The sequence below is a fragment of the Lutra lutra genome, chromosome 11 (genome assembly GCF_902655055.1).
Source record: "Lutra lutra chromosome 11, mLutLut1.2, whole genome shotgun sequence".
NCBI lineage: Eukaryota > Metazoa > Chordata > Mammalia > Carnivora > Mustelidae > Lutra > Lutra lutra.
This window is the reverse complement of record NC_062288.1, coordinates 28,551,729-28,569,751: the sequence shown is the minus strand read 5'-3', so window position 1 is coordinate 28,569,751 and position 18,023 is coordinate 28,551,729. Positions and strand designations below refer to the sequence as shown.

The 18,023-nt window shown below is 33.6% G+C and overlaps 1 protein-coding gene and 1 non-coding gene across 8 annotated transcripts in view; both read left to right on the top strand.

Moving 5' to 3' along the window:
• The window catches only part of SEMA3A (semaphorin 3A), a 469,586-nt gene that overhangs the window by 432,037 nt on the left and 19,526 nt on the right, over positions 1-18,023 (top strand). For all 7 annotated transcript variants that reach the window (XM_047695665.1, XM_047695666.1, XM_047695667.1 and 4 more), the window contains 3 exons: positions 2,522-2,613; positions 9,823-9,864; positions 14,312-14,469. In XM_047695665.1, coding sequence (XP_047551621.1) covers positions 2,522-2,613; positions 9,823-9,864; positions 14,312-14,469 — 292 coding nt within the window. The remainder of the gene's footprint in view (positions 1-2,521; positions 2,614-9,822; positions 9,865-14,311; positions 14,470-18,023) is intronic.
• Positions 10,189-10,328, top strand: LOC125081472 (U4 spliceosomal RNA). Its single transcript, XR_007121697.1, has one exon. It is a non-coding gene; the product is annotated as a U4 spliceosomal RNA (small nuclear RNA).

The following is an 18,023-nucleotide window of genomic DNA, read 5'->3' as shown; positions in this document are numbered from 1 at the left end:
CAAACCATGGTAATATTCCCAAGACATTCAGTAATGTTTCTGGACTATATTGATGCAAATTATCTGAACTTTAAAATTATCACAGGGTGCAAATCTTCTGGCAAATAAATTTGGGCTAGTGTTTTTGCCGTACAATGAGAGAAAACAAAACAAAACAAAACTTCATCAGGGGAACAACAAAATGGACTTAAAGAATCATCAGATACAGTTTCGTTCCATTTCTGTAGAAATGTAACAACAGATTTCTACTAACTCCATGATTACCAACAAACATTTTAACAGGTATATTTTCAGAAGGAATCCCATTGCTATTGTATTTTCCCCCTACTCTCTTCATTAATACTATTTTGAAAGCACCAGTTCCAAAACTGAAACTTGCTAGTTAGGGTCAGATTCCAAGGCAATAAATTCCTAGTCTCCATTAGCTTTGTTAACTGACATAAATCAATGAGAAGCAGAGTGACTGCTCTGCTGAAACCTTGTATAATAGCATGTATTTTCCCTTGGTGAGAAACAGAAAAAAAACTGAATTAACTACAGGGGAATGGTCATCGTGTGATAAGTGCTTTAAAGGTTTAAAGTTTTATAATGAAATTGTGAACTACTTGTTATCAGATGTAATGGTGTCAGATTCTTAGCAACACGGTGCAGTCTACTTTTATAAGGGAGAAAATTTATCAAATAAAAGAGTCCCATTGAGACTCAGTTTGATAAAAATTAGTGAATCAAGTATCAACTGCTGGCTATATAAATCTTTTGAAATTATAAGATGATAGGATTTGTATTCAGTTAATGTCAAAATATAATTAGATCTATCTACAGAGTAATCAAGTTTATTCAGTAATGTCACACTTACCTCTTTTTTCACCTCTTGCCCAAACATGTTGAGAAGTCCCTCACTCATTGTCTGTGCAACAAAGGCTTGCTTCCGGGTATTTGACCAAAGAAATTCAGTCATGAGTTTTTCATTCCTCTTGGACACAAGCTGTCTTTAAAGGAACCAGTTTCATGAGTATGTTGAATGTCTGAAGATGTGGATGGCTATCGGTCAGTACAGACCAGGGTCATCTGTCAGCAAAGTAAATTGATTATAGTAATTTTATCTTTTAACTGAATTGCACATCATAGTATATTGATCCTAGTTAAGTAATCTGATTCAATTTGTGTGAAATTGTTTGAAATACTACTCGGTAAAACTAGATCTGGAACACAGATAAAGTTATGTTTGGATACTGGAAACCCATCAGAGGCACTGAGTAGATTAACCTAATTTACCTTTAATCTTTGGTGTCATGAGTAGTCTAAAGTCCTATAAACATAGAAGTAACCTTTTAACAGAGGGCATTTTTTTTTTTCACTTTACAAGGGACACGCTAGCAAATTTTCCTCCTTTTTTTCACTAGCAACTTATCTTGATCTCACAAAACACATCATATTGATCCCCTGAAAATGGTTATCAGTGGTTATTCAATGAATACATTAAATTATTTTTCTGATGTATGATTCTCTTTTCAAATAATGATTCAGTTAAACTGGACTAAAATGAGGCAGCTGAAGCTAAAAATAATTGATCAGCTGACCAGAACTGGAATGTTGAAATGTTAAGGGACCATTTTTTTTTTTAATTTTAATAAGTCCTGTTCTTTATTCTATCAAGGAATAGGAACATACCAGTAAATATTGGAAAAATAATATATCCCCTTAACACAACTTAGAGTAAAAGCAGCAGCTCTTTTCCTTAAAACATTTTGTCTCTTTTCGCAGTGAGAATTAGGGTAAACAATGCTTTAAATCCCTATGCAGTGTTTCAATTTATTATTTATGCCTGAATTTTACATTTCTTTAGTACTCTAAAACTGATTATTCAAGACATTAATCAAACCAGTTGGTTAGCCAAACCTGCTTAACCGTTATTGAAAAACCACCGGAAAAAGTAATCCAAGGTGTTTATTTTGGGAAATCAAGTTATTGTCATTCATCACTTAATGGTCATTGAGCTGTCTTTAGGGGCCTGTAAGTACTAAAGGCTTCCAGGTGGCAGGAAGATGAGCAGCAAGGCTCAGAAGCTCCAACTACTGTTGCTTGACAACATTCCTTGCATTTTGCAACTGCATTAAGTCTTCACAAGGAGTCCCCGCTTTCACAACAAACCTGTCATATCAAAGTAGGATTATCTTTTTTTTTTTTCTGAGATACCTGATAATGGAGATTAAAATATTTTTTAAACACAATTAGTTCAACCTAGTGATTATTACATATATTTTTTTTAATTTTGCAAGTTCAGGATAAAGCCATCTTCCATGCTTCATATATTTCTAAAAATTCAATTTTTTTTTTTTATTCCACAGCTATGTTTGTAGTTTATCTAGTTGCATGAAATGCATTTGAATATATACTTTGCTACTGCTATACCAAAAAAAATAAAAGGAAGTCTGGGGTCAAATACCAATTCCATTTATTAATGCTATCCTTTGTTCAGATCTATTTAAATTGTGTTCTCCCCCTCTACTCTCTTTCAAAGATGTTGGGACCGTTCTTAAAGTAGTTTCAATTCCTAAGGAGACTTGGCATGATTTAGAAGAAGTTCTGTTGGAAGAAATGACAGTTTTTCGGGTGAGTGCTGCTTAATTTCAAGTGTCAACAAGTTCACTTGTATGTCTTTCCCCCAGGACAGCTGCACACTGAACTTGGTATGGACAAGGAGTCTAGCATACCCTTCTAATTAGCTTGTCAATTAGAAAGCCAGACACTAGTCAAAATAAACCTTGAAACTTTCAATGCTAGTTAAATCTAAAAATGTAAAGAAATATATTCTTGGCTCATATTTTGTTTTCTCAATAATAAAATATATGATTTACATTTTATATTTATATAAGTTACCTCAATGAATAAACTCATGTTGCTCCCCACCCCCAAATCTCCCCTCTCATGCATTATGATATAACTGGAATGAGAGGCAACGTCCATGAACGTATTAAAGGAATGATATCAGAATGATAGGGAAATGAAGACATTTCAGTCATTTTTTGGCTTATTCATGAATTGTTTTGTTATATTTTCTTAAATCATTTGTTATCCCCCAAAATTGAGGTTTTTATATCACTGGTGCCAAATAATGTTATGGGTTCCTAGTCTACACACTTAAGAAATATATGGATATTTGTTCCTTTGTCCAGAATCACAAAGGGCCCAGGTAAATTCGTATGGTATTGGCGATAGAGGCAGCAGGATATGTGTTGAAGTGAGAGAGGAGAACCAAAGTATACATATACTACACATATACTACATATACTACACATGTCTGTACACATATACTACAATGTCTGTGTTTCTTTTAGATAGCTAGCTAATAGGAAGAGTTTCAATTGAAATACACCTTGATATAAATTATTTATGAGATATGACAGGGAAATAGTACCCATAAAAGGTGTTACTTCAGTTTTTATTAAAAGAGTAGTGCAAACATATGAAGCATTTATAACAGTAGAATAAACTGGAATTAGAAGAATAGGCAGAAAGAAAGAAAACATTGGATCTAATCTCACAACTCGAATTATCTCATTTTAGTCCCCAGGTGTCCCACATACTGTATCTGTAAAACAAAGCTGCTGGATTAAATTTTTCAGTTGATTAAATATTTTAATTGGGAGCAAAGACTTCCTAAGACTTTTCTTAGCCCCATATTTCTAGACAATTTTTCTTTTAACCCAGTTAGGTTCTTGCTTACTATTCAAGAATATTTTGAAGAAAAAATGAAGTAGAAAATGGCAAGCTCCTAATATATACTCATACAATTAAAATTATGATTGGCACTGAAACAGATAACTGGTCAATCGGGACATAGGTATTTTGTAATAACAACTAAAACAGTGTTCTGGTGGAAAGAGTTTAGGCTCTTCACTCACATCTAAATAGCATTTTTTTGGAACACTTATATGATCTCTTTGAGCTTCCCCATCAGTGAAACAGCAAGTGTAATACCTACTTCAAGGAAGCTAGAAAAATTAGACATTTACATAAAACATCCAGGACAGTGTCAGGTACTATACTCAAATTGTATTAATACAGTTTTATTGTTTTAGCTTAACTACACTGAAAGTAAGCTGCATTTCCAGTGGAGTTTTCTGTTAACCCTTGGTTTAAGTCTCCAAAAGCATAAAAATCATCATAATTCTATTCTGCTTTTTTTAGAATCATGTACTTTGGCCTTATTTTACGTCTAGCATAGAGTAATAACTAATCACTGTTGTTCACCAAGTCCCATTTCAGTATTTACACATTGATACTTTAGCCAACAAATTAAAAAATACAACTATCCAAAAGGACTGTGTTAACAATATAGAGTCCTTCTAGATTTAGCAAACACATCATGGACACTGAGGGGCAAAAAAGTGAATTGCCGTCTTTGTTCATTGTTGTCTCCACAGCCTAAAAGTTTTTCATCCAACATCTATTAAATGAATAAAGGAATCAGTATTGATGAAAAATTGAAATATGAGAAATTAAAGAGTTTATGGTCTTCCTCAGGAAGGCCATACTTAAAGTGAGGTGCTAGAATATGTGGAAAACAAACTGGGAATAGCAACAAGTTATCCTGCTGATTATATCCCATAGTAATCTCTAGTGGAAAGAAAAAAAAATTACCAACTCTATCTATTTAGAAATTTATGTTCCTCTCACTGTTACAAGTGAAGTTACAGGAGATATTGTGAAATATTATAACTTAAAAATGTCTTATTTATATCCAGACTCTCTTACTTTTATATTTGTCATGTTACTGTTGTATATTTCCCTTCAGTTGTTTATATTTAATTCCTTGTGTCTCTAGGATTTTAAGTTTATCGTTCACACCTTAGCCATGTTCTTTAGTACATTAATAAAAATTCTAGTTTAAAAAGATATGAATTTAAGGTAATCTAGCAAATGACAACAAAATCTTGAGAGGTTGAAAGCCAACAATCTCACAAGCAAAATATTTAATATCTATTAGATTTTGTTAATATTTTGCAGTTTCCAGAGAAATACACAACTGAATTAAGCCTATGATAACTATTGGAATGACATTTTTGTGTTTTTTAAGATATCATGAGAAAGGTTATTGATCATTCTCCTACAATCAAGTACAAACAGGTGATATTGTGCTGGTAGACAAATGGGGTTTTTTTTGTGAATTTATACTTTTATTAAAAGATAGTTTGCAACATGGGACACATCTCCTTCCATAGATAAATGTTCCAGTTCTCTCCCATATTTTCTGTTATGCATTATTGTCATTATTATTTCTCTGGCACTGAAGTAGACAAAACATATTTGGGCAGAGTTTAGAGAAATATTTACTTTTAACATTCTATTCTATCAGGCAGAGTTCATACATATATTGTGGTCTAGCAATTGGAATATTTCACTGTCAAACTTTGTTTAATTTTGTAGTGGGAGGGAAAAAACACAACACATTAAAGCGATTGCTATGTACAGTGAAATAGGCAGAGAAATGTTACAGTTTCTGTATTTCTATTTGAACCTTGCATGTCATTCCATTTAACATAAAATAAAATTAAAAAGTGTTAACCTGAGCATAACAGTATTTTGACAATATAAGTAGACAAGGAACAGATTTAGAGTCATAGTAGTATCTGATACTCTTGGAGTTTAATGTCAACCAACAAGTTAATTTTACCAAAATATCATCTCCTGGAGACCATGTTCAGTACGTGTCCTTGCTAGGCTGAATAAACCAAACTTCATATAAAAGCCTGAATTAAAGCCACTACTATGTCCATTGCCATCTTGAGGTTGGTTTTAGGAAAACACGCTGGCTAATCACAGAACATTCCATTGGTTTCAGTTACATCCAAGAGACTTTTTTTATTCTGGGTGAAATCAAATCCCAATCAGAGTATAGAAAGAAAAATATTCCTCAGTAACAGAAATTTCCATTTTAGAATAAAATTTTAATAGGTAATAAAATGTGAAATAAAATTGGCATTGGTATAGGAAATGATTTTAAATTGCCATTACATATTCAAAATGGTATTGAAATGGTACTGAAGTACCAAGACACAAACCTAATTCCACGTATTACTTGTAATCGTAAGTCTGTATTTGGATCATATTTACTAGTGATTCTGAACAACTTGACTAAAGTCAGTTGAGCCTCAGTTTCTTAATTCCTTAAATTTTTAAAGTTTTTTACAAATTAATTGTACTAGTAAGTTAGTATTAGTAGTAAGGTATTATTACCTTACAATGGGGTCTTCTTTCCAGTCCAAGGAAAATTTTACTTTTGAGACAGTGGAGTGTTACATCAAGTTGCCATGCATTTAGTACAATGGATTTTATTTATAGTCCTATTGACTGCAAAGGATGGCAAGTCAGTTACATTGATAACGCATGCATTTTAAACTCAATTTATGCAATATTCCGTGAACAGCTGAGCTAACAAATGAAAGAGTTTAATTTTCATTCAAATGTAAAACATAATTGATGCTTTCCAAAACCTAGTCTATTAACTCATTCTAAAGGAGTGCCCGCGTACTTTAGCATCCAGGGAGTTATGTCAGATTCTCCTGGGATCAGCAGGTTGAAAAGCTCTGCAAGCACGAAAGTTTAATAAGGACTGGATTAAAATATCTGAAAAAAAAATGGTAAATTAGAGTCATAGAAAATCTTGAAAAGATGCTAAGTTTTTAATTTCGTTTTTACTTGAACACCAATTAACTTTGCAATTGAAACCAGTTTCATGAAAAAATGCTTATGAAGCTACATCTGTTTTAAATGGAATTCGTATTCACCACCAGCTATTTCTCAGAAAGAAATATAGCTTATTTAAATGGATGTCATCTTAATATATTGTCTATTAAAATTCAACGGCCGGCAGCAAATAGCACATCCTATTCCAAACTGCTACTAATTTCCTGGTCCAAAAAATAAATAATTTTCTTTTAATTAAGACATTCTAGGATCTTAACTTAAGAATGTTGAAATCAGGGGCACCTGGGTGGCTCTCTCGATTAAGCTTCTGCCTTCAGCCCAGGTCTTGATCCCAGGATCCTGGGATTGAGTCCCACATCAGGCTTCCTTCTCAGTGGGGAGCTTGCTTGTCCCTCTGCCTCTTGACCCTCCCCCTGCTTGTGAACGCTCTTTCTCTCTCTTTCTGACAAATAAATAAATAAAATCTCAAAAAAAAAAAAAAAAAGAGTTCCAAGGCATAATGAAATTTAATAGAGGAAGCAGTCAAAAGAAATGAGTAGTCAGTCTTGCCATATAAAACAAAGAAGTCCAGTAATAATAAATGTAGAATAAAAGTGTTCATTCACCAGTATAGTTCATTAGTGATTTCTGCTTCTGAGATTCATAGACCACCTCTCTAGGGGAGGGGCTAGCCTCAGTGGGCTGAGGAATAAATGGCATTGAATGGGATATGAACAAGTAAAGACAGTGAGTATAGAATCCTCAGATTATTTTCAAAGGAATTTCAGCTGAACTGAAAGATTAAGGAAAGATCTTTTTAAAAGATGACTGCCTTTATCTCAGACAAATTAAGAGGAAGGAACAGAATGCAATGGGGAAAGTGGAAGAGATAGGAGAGGAAAGGAAAAATTGGCAGAACATTCATTTATCTTTCATGCACTCAATTCATTTAACAGATTTTTTTGAGAATTTATAAATACCAGAAACAATCCCAGGTGCTAGGAATATAGCAGTGACTGAACAGCCAAACATCCCTTTCCTAAATTAGAGTGTGTGTGTGTGTGTGTGTGTGTGTGTGTGTGTGTGGTGGGGGCTGAGGGGGTGACTTATGGGGACAAACAGGAAAGAAAAAATATGAGATGCCTGTGCTGCCCCTCCTTACATCCTGTCAGCCTCACTGTATGCCCCAGGACTTCTCTGACAGCAGGCACAAGGACAGGAGTTCCAGCTGGAGGTGTGGGAGATTTAACACTCCTGTGGGCATCCAGTGAATAATGGAATGAATAAATACTTTTCTTGGTGTAAACCTCAGTGAACAATTTTGAGAGTCACTGTCTACTCTCTTCAGATTTTCTCTCATGGTGACTTCCATAACAAATTTTTTTTTCTTTACTTTTTCTCCTTCCTGTCAATCCTTCATTCCTTACTCCTGTTCCCTACCTGCAGATAAGAACTTACCTCAGACACTGCTTTGGGGTATAAGGGGAAACTCACAAGACACAAGATAAATGTTATATTTATATCATATATATGTTATTATATATATTATATATACCCATTAATACAATATGTATGTGTGTATTTCCAGGTAGTGATAAGCACTAGAAAGGAAAGCTAAAGCAAGTAAAAGATATGGGGGTTGTGTATGTGTGTGAGAGAGAGAGAGAAAGAGACAAAGAGAGACAGAGATTTGAATAAACACTCTGTTACAAGCACATTTGTAAAGTACTTTGCCTTTATGAACTCATTTAGTCTTTTCATCAATCCTACAGGGAAGATACCATCATACTCATTTTTAAGATAAGAAAAGTGAATTACAGAGAGGTTACATACCTCCCCTACTATCACACTTGTGGCCAGGTTTGCATTTGAATCTATGCAGTTTGGCTTCAGAATCCAGCTCTTCACACTTTGTTCAGGGCTCAGCTATAGTCACCTACACAGTGAGGCCTTCTAAGATTCTTCTTCCCACCTAAGCCTCTTTCTCATTAGCCACCTCTGAAACCCTCAAGCAGTTTCCTTCTTAGTATTTAGTATGTCACTGTTAGGATACAATGGAGCACAGTTCAATGAAAGTAAATCTGAGAGAATGTAAGGTAATGTGTTCCGGTGAATAGCCTTTTGGTAGTCTAAGTTAATCAAAGAATGGTATTTATTTATTCAAACTATATATGCTCATGATGGGCTTCAGCAGAACACTCATTGAAATATATTGGTGGTTATTACTTCCCTAGTTATTATCTCTAGATAGCTGTTGATAGAATTTGAAGAGATCGTGTACTCTGGCAAAAACATGTAGTATAGGCCTTTGCACATTAAACAGTCATTTTGGTAATAAGGTAATCTCATCCTACTCTGAGCTCTCACACTCCTTGACAGCTGGAAACTAGCCTAATACTATCAACTTGTAGTTGGTGTTATTGGGAGCTGGCCTGGCACTCACAGCCCAGTGTTCTCCATGTGAGTGTGCAAGTTTTCACAGAACACAAGCATCAGGCAAGGCTACTCTGTGACCATGAGGAATCAAGAAAAAAGCAAGACCCTTCTGTAATCCTGTCTGAAAACAGACTATAGACCATAAACATTGTCCAAACCACCAAAAAATGACCAAATATCCCCCTATCCTGCCTCTATGAGTAATGGCTACTTCTTTACCAACTATTACGTTAGCCTCATTTTGCTCTTCCCTCCTCCTAAATAAGATGTATGAAGAGACGTAATCATAGAATTACCTCTGCTTTCTTCGACATCCCATGCGGAGCAAACACCACTTCTTTGAACCCTCTCTCAAATCAACCAACACAGGCCCAAAACCTCTGTGTTCTTTCCAAGACTCTTCTGCTGCGCAGTCTCCTGGTCTCCCTTACTGCCATGAGCAATAACCCAACTTGATCAATTGCAGATATGTATGTCTTTGACTGGAAGACATTAGTATCCTCCTTTTGTCTGTGCCACATCTTCGCTACTCATGCACGCACCTTCCTTCATGTATCTTATTTCCTGATTACATTGCTTCTTGTAGGCACTGAAGTTAACTCTCTGAAAGCTTATGTTGGTGTTCTATGTTCATTAATATTAATGACTGACTTTTCTAATTGACCAAACAGTTCACATTTTCTTTTTCTTCTTTAGGAGCCAACTTCTATTTCAGCAATGGAGCTTTCCACCAAGCAGGTACTATCATTATGCATTACAGTCATTTTGTTAATTTAATGTTTCAGTTAGATAAACATAGTTATGATTCATCAGATTTTACACCTTTATTAACAGTAGTCTCCCACCCCAAAAAGAAAGAACATTCTTACAATAAGCTAGTAGAGTGAAAATTAAAGATCCTTTTTATTGCCCTCTGTTTTTAACTATTCTGACATTCCTATAAGTATATTTCTTAGATCATTGTTGGTTGTAAATTTTCATTTATAGCATTTCTTTTTTGGGTCATTGTAAAATTTTGCTTAGTAATTATTTTCATCTATCCTTAAAAATAGCATTGGTGTAAGCTTTGCGCAGTGGCAGTATCGTAGCCAATGAGGTTTATCCGAGGCGCGATTATTGCCAATTGAAAAATAGCATTGGTGTATATTTGAGAATATAAATAAGTTTATCATTTAATTTAATTTGCATGAATAAACAATATTTATTTTATAAGCTAATATAATTTTGCACTGGGCTGTATATGTTTGGAGGATCTTGACTCAAAAGTTAACTTTGCTTTTTCAGTAGTATTGTGTACTAGAGAAAACATTTAGCTTGGCTGCATATAAAAGGAAAACAGCAAAATAGTCACTGCCAGTGATAAGTTATTAAACTCCATGAATTCAAACGTTAAGGGCAGTGTGTTAATAGGCTTTGCATTCACATTGAATGAATGCTTTGGCAAGACACTTAAGAAACACAAATGACTTCTAAATGTTAAATTATATATACAAAACAAATATAATTTGAACTTTTAATAAGTTATCTTTTTCCCATAAATGTTACATAGCTTTCTATTCAGTGTATCAGTGGTAACAAAAAAAAAACAAAAAAAAACTTGGATACAGAGTTGAAATTAATTATTAAATAACCTAGAAGAAAAAGCCACAATGGAGTAGGAAGCCCTTCAGTGATCATTCCAAAAACTTATATGTAAAATTGTTAAATATGAAAATCATTTGGCTAATCTTATTGCTGAATTGTTTACATGTTTTATCCCTGTACACGACACTAAAATACTGTGCCAATAAAACTCAGTGTATATCCTTTCCACACTTACATATCAAAATAGATTGATAATCTCTAAGATATTTAGAGAAACTCAGAGTGCAGATATTATTGACCCTGATACTGTTATCTTACACTTCATAAGTATGTGTTCACCTGTTCTTGTAATCTAAAAATTGTCAAATGTTGGCAAGGAAATCCGGGGATTTCCAGAAAGGAAGCTAGACTGGGATATTCTTTCCTTTAATGATTTTTTAAATTATTTATTTATTATCTGCTTGGTTTCATTGCCATTCTTAATTATGTTACATATAGTTTTATAAAAAATTTCTTTTTGTTTAAGTATTTTTAAGTACTTTAAGAATTGCCTATTAAATGTAACACATTTCTCACACACACACACACACACACACACAGAGAGAGAAAACACCCAAAATACCAGAAACAGTTCATCAATTTAAAATACCATGATACAAGAGAAGTATTCCTAGCCTTCATTTTCTGTTTCTGGCAGTTTGATTTCACTTAGATCTGAATCAGTTTTACTCATGCTCATGAAAATTTTAAAAGTGAGGCAGTAGCTTCAAGAGGGTCAAATAGTGTTGCAACTAATTTTCTGGATAAATGGACTCATCGTCTGCTTATGACCCGAAACTTGTTAAGGAGGATAGTGAGAAAGCCTGTGGTGATGTTAAATTGGGCAGAAAAAGCACATCAGGTTACTTGCTAGGGACTGGATTATGTTCAACGGTGCTTGCAAGCCTCCCCTATATTTTTTCTAGATAACAAAATTAGTTTTGCAATTCTTTAGTAGTACTGCAGAATAATTATAAAATGAAAACTAGACTAGTTGTATTTAATTTGGGGCATTTTATTACACTTTTAAGTTTTCGTGGCAGTAATTTTGGTTGCCCTATTTTTGGTTTTTAATTCCCATGTTAATTTCTCTGGTTTCCTACTTAAAGGAATATGACAGATTTAGATACTGTTATTTAGGTAATAACTCCTTCCCAACTAAAATTTCATATTCTTAAAAATTTGTAAGTATGAATTTGCTTATGCTTCTTAAGTTATTGGCCAGTCCTAGAGATCTTTTGATTTGGTGTGACCAACTTGATCAGTAGTTTTTTAAATAGTTCTGACCACAATACGGGGTTCCACAAGTCTATATTCACCAATGCCAACCATGGTTGTGGATATGGCTACCCCATTTTAACTAGTTTGTTTCAATGTCTCATGTAGGGCACCTGGGTGTCTCAGTTGGTCAAATGTCTGCCTTCAGCTCAGGTCATGATGCTGGGGTGCTGGGATCAAGTCCCACATCAAGGTCCCTGCTCAGCAGGGAGTCTGTTTCTCCCTCTGCCCCTCCCCCTGCTTATGCTGTCCGTCTCTCTCCCTCTCTCTCTCTTTGAAAAAGAAACAAAAAAATAAATAAAAATTTTAAAAAGATGTCACGTTTATTTCATTTTTTATTGCATTGTGATTGCCTTCTTTCAGTACAAACTAAGCTTTTTTTTTTTTTAATATGATTATGAAAGAGAGAAAGGATAGGAGGGGGGAAAAGTTCCTTCCAATAGTTCTTTACTAATATTTTTCAAATCACAGCGAACTTTTACCACATTCTGGTTCTGTGGAAGCTTTAAGAGAAGTACAAATCAACATAATTTTCTCTTGACAGAGAGCTTAACAATACTCATCTTTTTCCTCCCAAGGATTCAACTACTGCTTTTTTTAATTTGCCATGGTTTATAGGATCTTTTGGTTCATAATAAAAGATGAATATATTAAGAGATTGAACATCCATAGTACATATTCTGTTTACTACTAAACTAGAATATTGATATACTACTGAAATGCAATAAGCAATATGAATCAGGGTAATAGTTACCAAGGTAACTGTTTTGATAATGGCTTACTTTTTACTGTATTACGTTTTCTCCCTTATTTCCCTTTCTTTTATTAAGGTATGTTAGCTGGTTAGCTTTAAACACAGAATTATTTTGTGTTTAAATACTTTTTATAACCTCATTAATTTCATAGATTCTAATAGATATATCAATCTTCAATTTATGTTTATATATGTAGTTCACCTTTGAAAGTAATTTGTAAATGTAATTTTAATTATATCCATTGCTTTCAGGCAATTTGTAATATTAAAAGAGCACACCATGTTTCAAATATTAGCTTTTTTACAACTTCTTTTTCATTTACATTGTAGAGAAATTAAAGTACAATTTTGAAGTCTTTTCCATGTGTACCAATACATGGTTCATATTTATTCAACTTTTATTTAAGGCTTACTGTAGTCATTCAGTCCTTTAGTACAAGAAAAGGAGCTATGATACTAATTACAGCAAAATGTGGAGAAATTACAAAACAGTTTTATTTGTATTTTATCTTGTATTTACATGTATTTGCAGTTGCTCAAATGTTACATTGGCTAAACCGTAAAAAGCATTTTTAAAACTGTACTGAAATCCTGGTTTGGTTGCTGCCACAAAGTTTCTCCCCCCATATTCTACCTCATTTGGTAACTGCAAATTCATTGAGTATAATGGCATTGTAGAACATTTTATCTGAATGCATACTTTAAAGATCTATGCATACTTTAAACATGCTCATTTTGTGACTGAGAAAGTGAAGTCTTAGAAAAATTAGGAGAATGGCTCAAGATGACACAGAGAATTAATACAGGGCAAGATTTAGAATCCAGGTACCTTGATGGTCAACATAGCACTTTTCCACAACAGCCAAGTTTTGTGTTCAAGTCTACTGCACCAGCCAGACTGTACATTTCCCCATTTGATGATCTTTCAGATGAAAAGTAGTTTAGTTGTCTGGTTTAGAGTAATCTTCCTGAAGGTAGTGCAAGGACAAGACAGTTGATGTTGAGTGAAACTTAAAATGCGAGCACCAAAGCTTTCCTCTGGAGGACTTATAGGAGGGCAGACTATATCACAGGCAATGATACAGGGCACCCATGAGTCAAATGCAAATGATCCCTGCTTCAAGACCAAGAGAATACATGGCAATATAGATGTGCTGATTAATCAAAATTACAAACAGCAGAGAAGTTAAAAAAAAAAAAAAAGAAAGAAAGAAAGCTTTCCAAGAACAAAAACATTGAAGATTTGAAAATTATATTACTCGGTGTCTTCTTTTATTTAAATTTTTATCTTTATTGAGATATAACTGATATATACCCTTGACTGTCTTCCCTTGGTTTTGTATTTTAAAATACACTTGTTTTATCAAATATTTAGATGTTGCTCTTGGTCTTTTTAAATGGTCATATGATCTGCCAGGCTTTTGACAAAATTGCCAATAATGGGATTTTTTTGAACCCACTAGCATAAATTTATTTTTGATGTATAAGTAACCCTTTTTGTTTTGACATAATACTAAACTTTTCCCACAGCAACAACTATATATCGGTTCCACCACGGGGGTTGCTCAGCTCCCGTTACACCGCTGCGATATTTATGGGAAAGCCTGCGCAGAGTGCTGCCTCGCCCGAGACCCTTACTGTGCCTGGGATGGCTCTTCATGCTCTCGCTATTTTCCCACTGCAAAGAGGTAGGAGAAATACCAGAAATAAATACAAATGTTTGCTATTTATCTTACTTGAATCTGTTTTTAAACAGCTTTCTTCATATAAGTACATCACTTTTTTCTGATGAATGAAGAGTGGCTTAAAGGGGTTTGGGGTTTTTTTCCTTTCTCTTAAATAGTCGAAACAATCAGAAAAACATGTATAATTATAGTTGGGTACCAAATATAATGGAACAAATGGTTTTAATAAATTACTGAGGGAAATCTAAACATTACAGTAACGTCCTTGAATGTTTACACTCGGAAATTATAAAGTTTTCCAACTTCATTTTACACAGGGGGAGAAATGAGGGCCAAAGCCACAGAGAAAGTCAGAAACAGAATCTAAACTGGGCCATGTGCCTTTTGACCAAAATGCTTTTCTCTCCAAAAATACTCTTCTTTTTCTATCCAGCAACATTCTATCCTGGTTTTAAATTTTAATAAGGCAATTTATGTCATTGGATGAATGGAAAATTTGCAAAGAAAGTAATTTATTTACTTTTAGAGTCTTAGATAGTATACCCATGTATACTCAATTATAAAAAGTCAAGAAAAATATTTGCAATTTTAAAAGATACTACATTTTTTGTATAATGCTGACTAACTAGCATCATATTATATCTTTATTTGACGCAAAATATATATTTATTCGACCTCCCCCAAATTTAAAGACCACATTATTACCATAGTATCATCTTGTGTTTGTAGTGTTTGAACTTGAAATATAAAACCACATGATGAAATACCTATTTGTTAATCTTTGTATATATTACACAAATATTTTAAGCATATTCATAATACTTAACAGCATCTTTTTTGGACATGCTTAAAAGTTACTAAGATAAGCCTAGAAGCTATCTAAAATAATATGTTTAGATGAAACATGGCTATACATTGCTGTCTGGGAGATTGTGGGCATTAGAAACAGGCATTTGATTATTTGATACAGTACTGTTGAGGAATACTATTAACCTTCAGGGAACTCTTAGACACATCTTAAAAGTTGTATACAAACTGGGTTTACTTACGCTTCAAAAAATGAAAACACTTTCTTAATCTGACAAAATATTCACCTCAGCATACTCTCTACAGCAAACATATGGCTACCTTTCTCTGTAGATATTTACTAGTATTTCAGAAACAAGCATTGAAAGTAATACACAGTATCTTGCTAATATAAACCCAAAGATTAACAGTATGCACATCAGCCTTTTGAAACATAAAATAGAAATCAGAGTTATCAAGGTCCACTGCATTTTAGGAGCAATAAAATTTGTTTTATTTTTTACTGTAGTTAATGTTTTACAAGAAGCTGTGATGTGGATTTTTTTCATTGCTAAGTAAGCTGTGTTCTACATTTGGGTCATTTGACATGTTTTGAAAAAATTCTAGGGGAAAGGAATAACCCTAATATGTACTTAAATCATTTGATTACATACTTCAGATAACATTGGCTGTGTTAAATCGTGTACAACTTAAATTTTTCATATATAATCAGTCCATATAGATTAAAACAGTTATCTTATTAATATTAAATGTAAATGTAGTAGTAGCTAATTCCATTTAATAAATGCAATTTCCTTAAGCCTTCAACATTCAGAATTAAAATAACATGTTTATATTTTTTCATAAACCAACCGATTTTGCTAGAAGTTTAAAACTGAAACAAAAGTTTAGTGTGGAGATGATCTGTTACTGAGTAAAGAAACCATGGATAGTTTAATAAATAGGAATATGCAGTTTTTATAGCAATAAAATTAAATTATTTAAGGTTGAACTTCTGTGGTTCTTAATATCACTCAGATCTAGGTACTTTTTGGAAAACATAAAATTCATGCTTGAATTAAAAATGAGTAACGTTACCTTTCCACGTGAAAGTATATATTACCTAAATTAGCAATAATTCATTCAAATTTTAAGCTTTTTTTAACAAGAAAGAAGATAAAAATGAGATAACTACATCTATAAAAAGTTAAAAACCTGTATATTATATATTTGAAATATGTTTATTGCATACCTACAATTCCATACTGAAGGAATTATCATTAACACATTTTTGTTGTGCCTTGAAGATTTTACCTAATCCAATTTCATGTGTCTTTGAAAAGGATGTTTAGAGGCAGGCCTCACAATTTATATATTCCTTGTGATGGCTTTTTTCAAAAGCCTAAATGGCAGTAAAAAGTGCCTTCCCAAATGCTTTGTGGTTCGTGTTTCACAAGTTCCCTTGTTGGCTCAATTTTGAAATGCGCAACATCTGTTTGATAGTCTCACCAATTCTACAAATAGAAATCTATAAATACTTTAGTCTTCCAAATTTATGAATACAGTAACAATTTCCATGTTTGCAAATCTCAATGGCCTTTGTGAGAACTCTTTTCAGGGGTGGTAACTAACTTTGTAGCAAGACAATATTAATTAACATTGACACAGAAAACAGTTGGGCAAGTGTCCCCAGTCTTTTTCATTTTGTTATATGTAGCCAATCTCCATTTTTAGCCTCTTTCTCAATCTCCACATCCTGCTTGCACTGAGATAGCTAGAGACAACCTCCTTACCAGTCAACCACCAACAAAGTAAAGAAAGAAGACACCCAGAATGTGTTGCAACTAATATGATCTGAGCAGCAATATGTAGGAAGAAATCTCTTTAGATTTTTATAGCAAATTTGGCTTTTCTTAGAGGTGATTCCTCCTTCTCTCATCTTCCTCTGACAGGAGGCAGACTTGCTCCACAATATTTGTTACCGCACTTCTTCTTTTATTCATTTCACCGGTAAATCAGTCTGCAGTCATAGCCGTAGGATCATGAAAGAAATGTTTATTAAAAAAAGGTTGATATAACAACCAAAAAGAAAAATTCAAAAGTAACTTAAAACTAGATTTCATAGGGATGCCTGGGTGGCTCAGTCAGTTAGGTGTCTGCCTTCCATTCAGGTCATGATCCCAGTGTCGTGGGATTGAGTCCTGCATTGGGCTCCCTGCTTATCAGGGAGTCTGCTTCTCCCTTTCCCTCTGCTCCTCTCCACCACTCTTGCTCACTCTCTGACAAATAAATAAAATCTTAAAAAAATAGATTTCATAGAATTAATACTTTTAAATTTAACAAAAGGCTATGTAAGGAATTACGTATAAGTATTAAGAGAAAGAAAACAATCGTCAATTTTAATTTTCAAGTTAATTCTCTCATTAGTGAACAGAAAAAAGAAGTTTAATTCGGATTATTGAAGAAATGGGCTGGTATTCTATATTTTGTGCCTTTTCCTCAGAATTTAAAATGTTAAGAATTTTAGAGTTTCCTGATGTTAGATTCTTCCTGATTGGCATCCAGTTGTACATAAACCATGAGTCTTCTGTTATAACTTTGAAAGACTTTGCTGCATTTTAGTGCATTTATATATTATTTTCCATTTTGATCACCTGGAGACTTTTCCTACAGGTGTAATGAGCTGCTTTTAAAAAAAAATTCTTTAACCAGATACAGATGCACGTCTTCCTGTAAGCTCCTGGTGTCTTTGATTTTTGATTCTTCTTAAT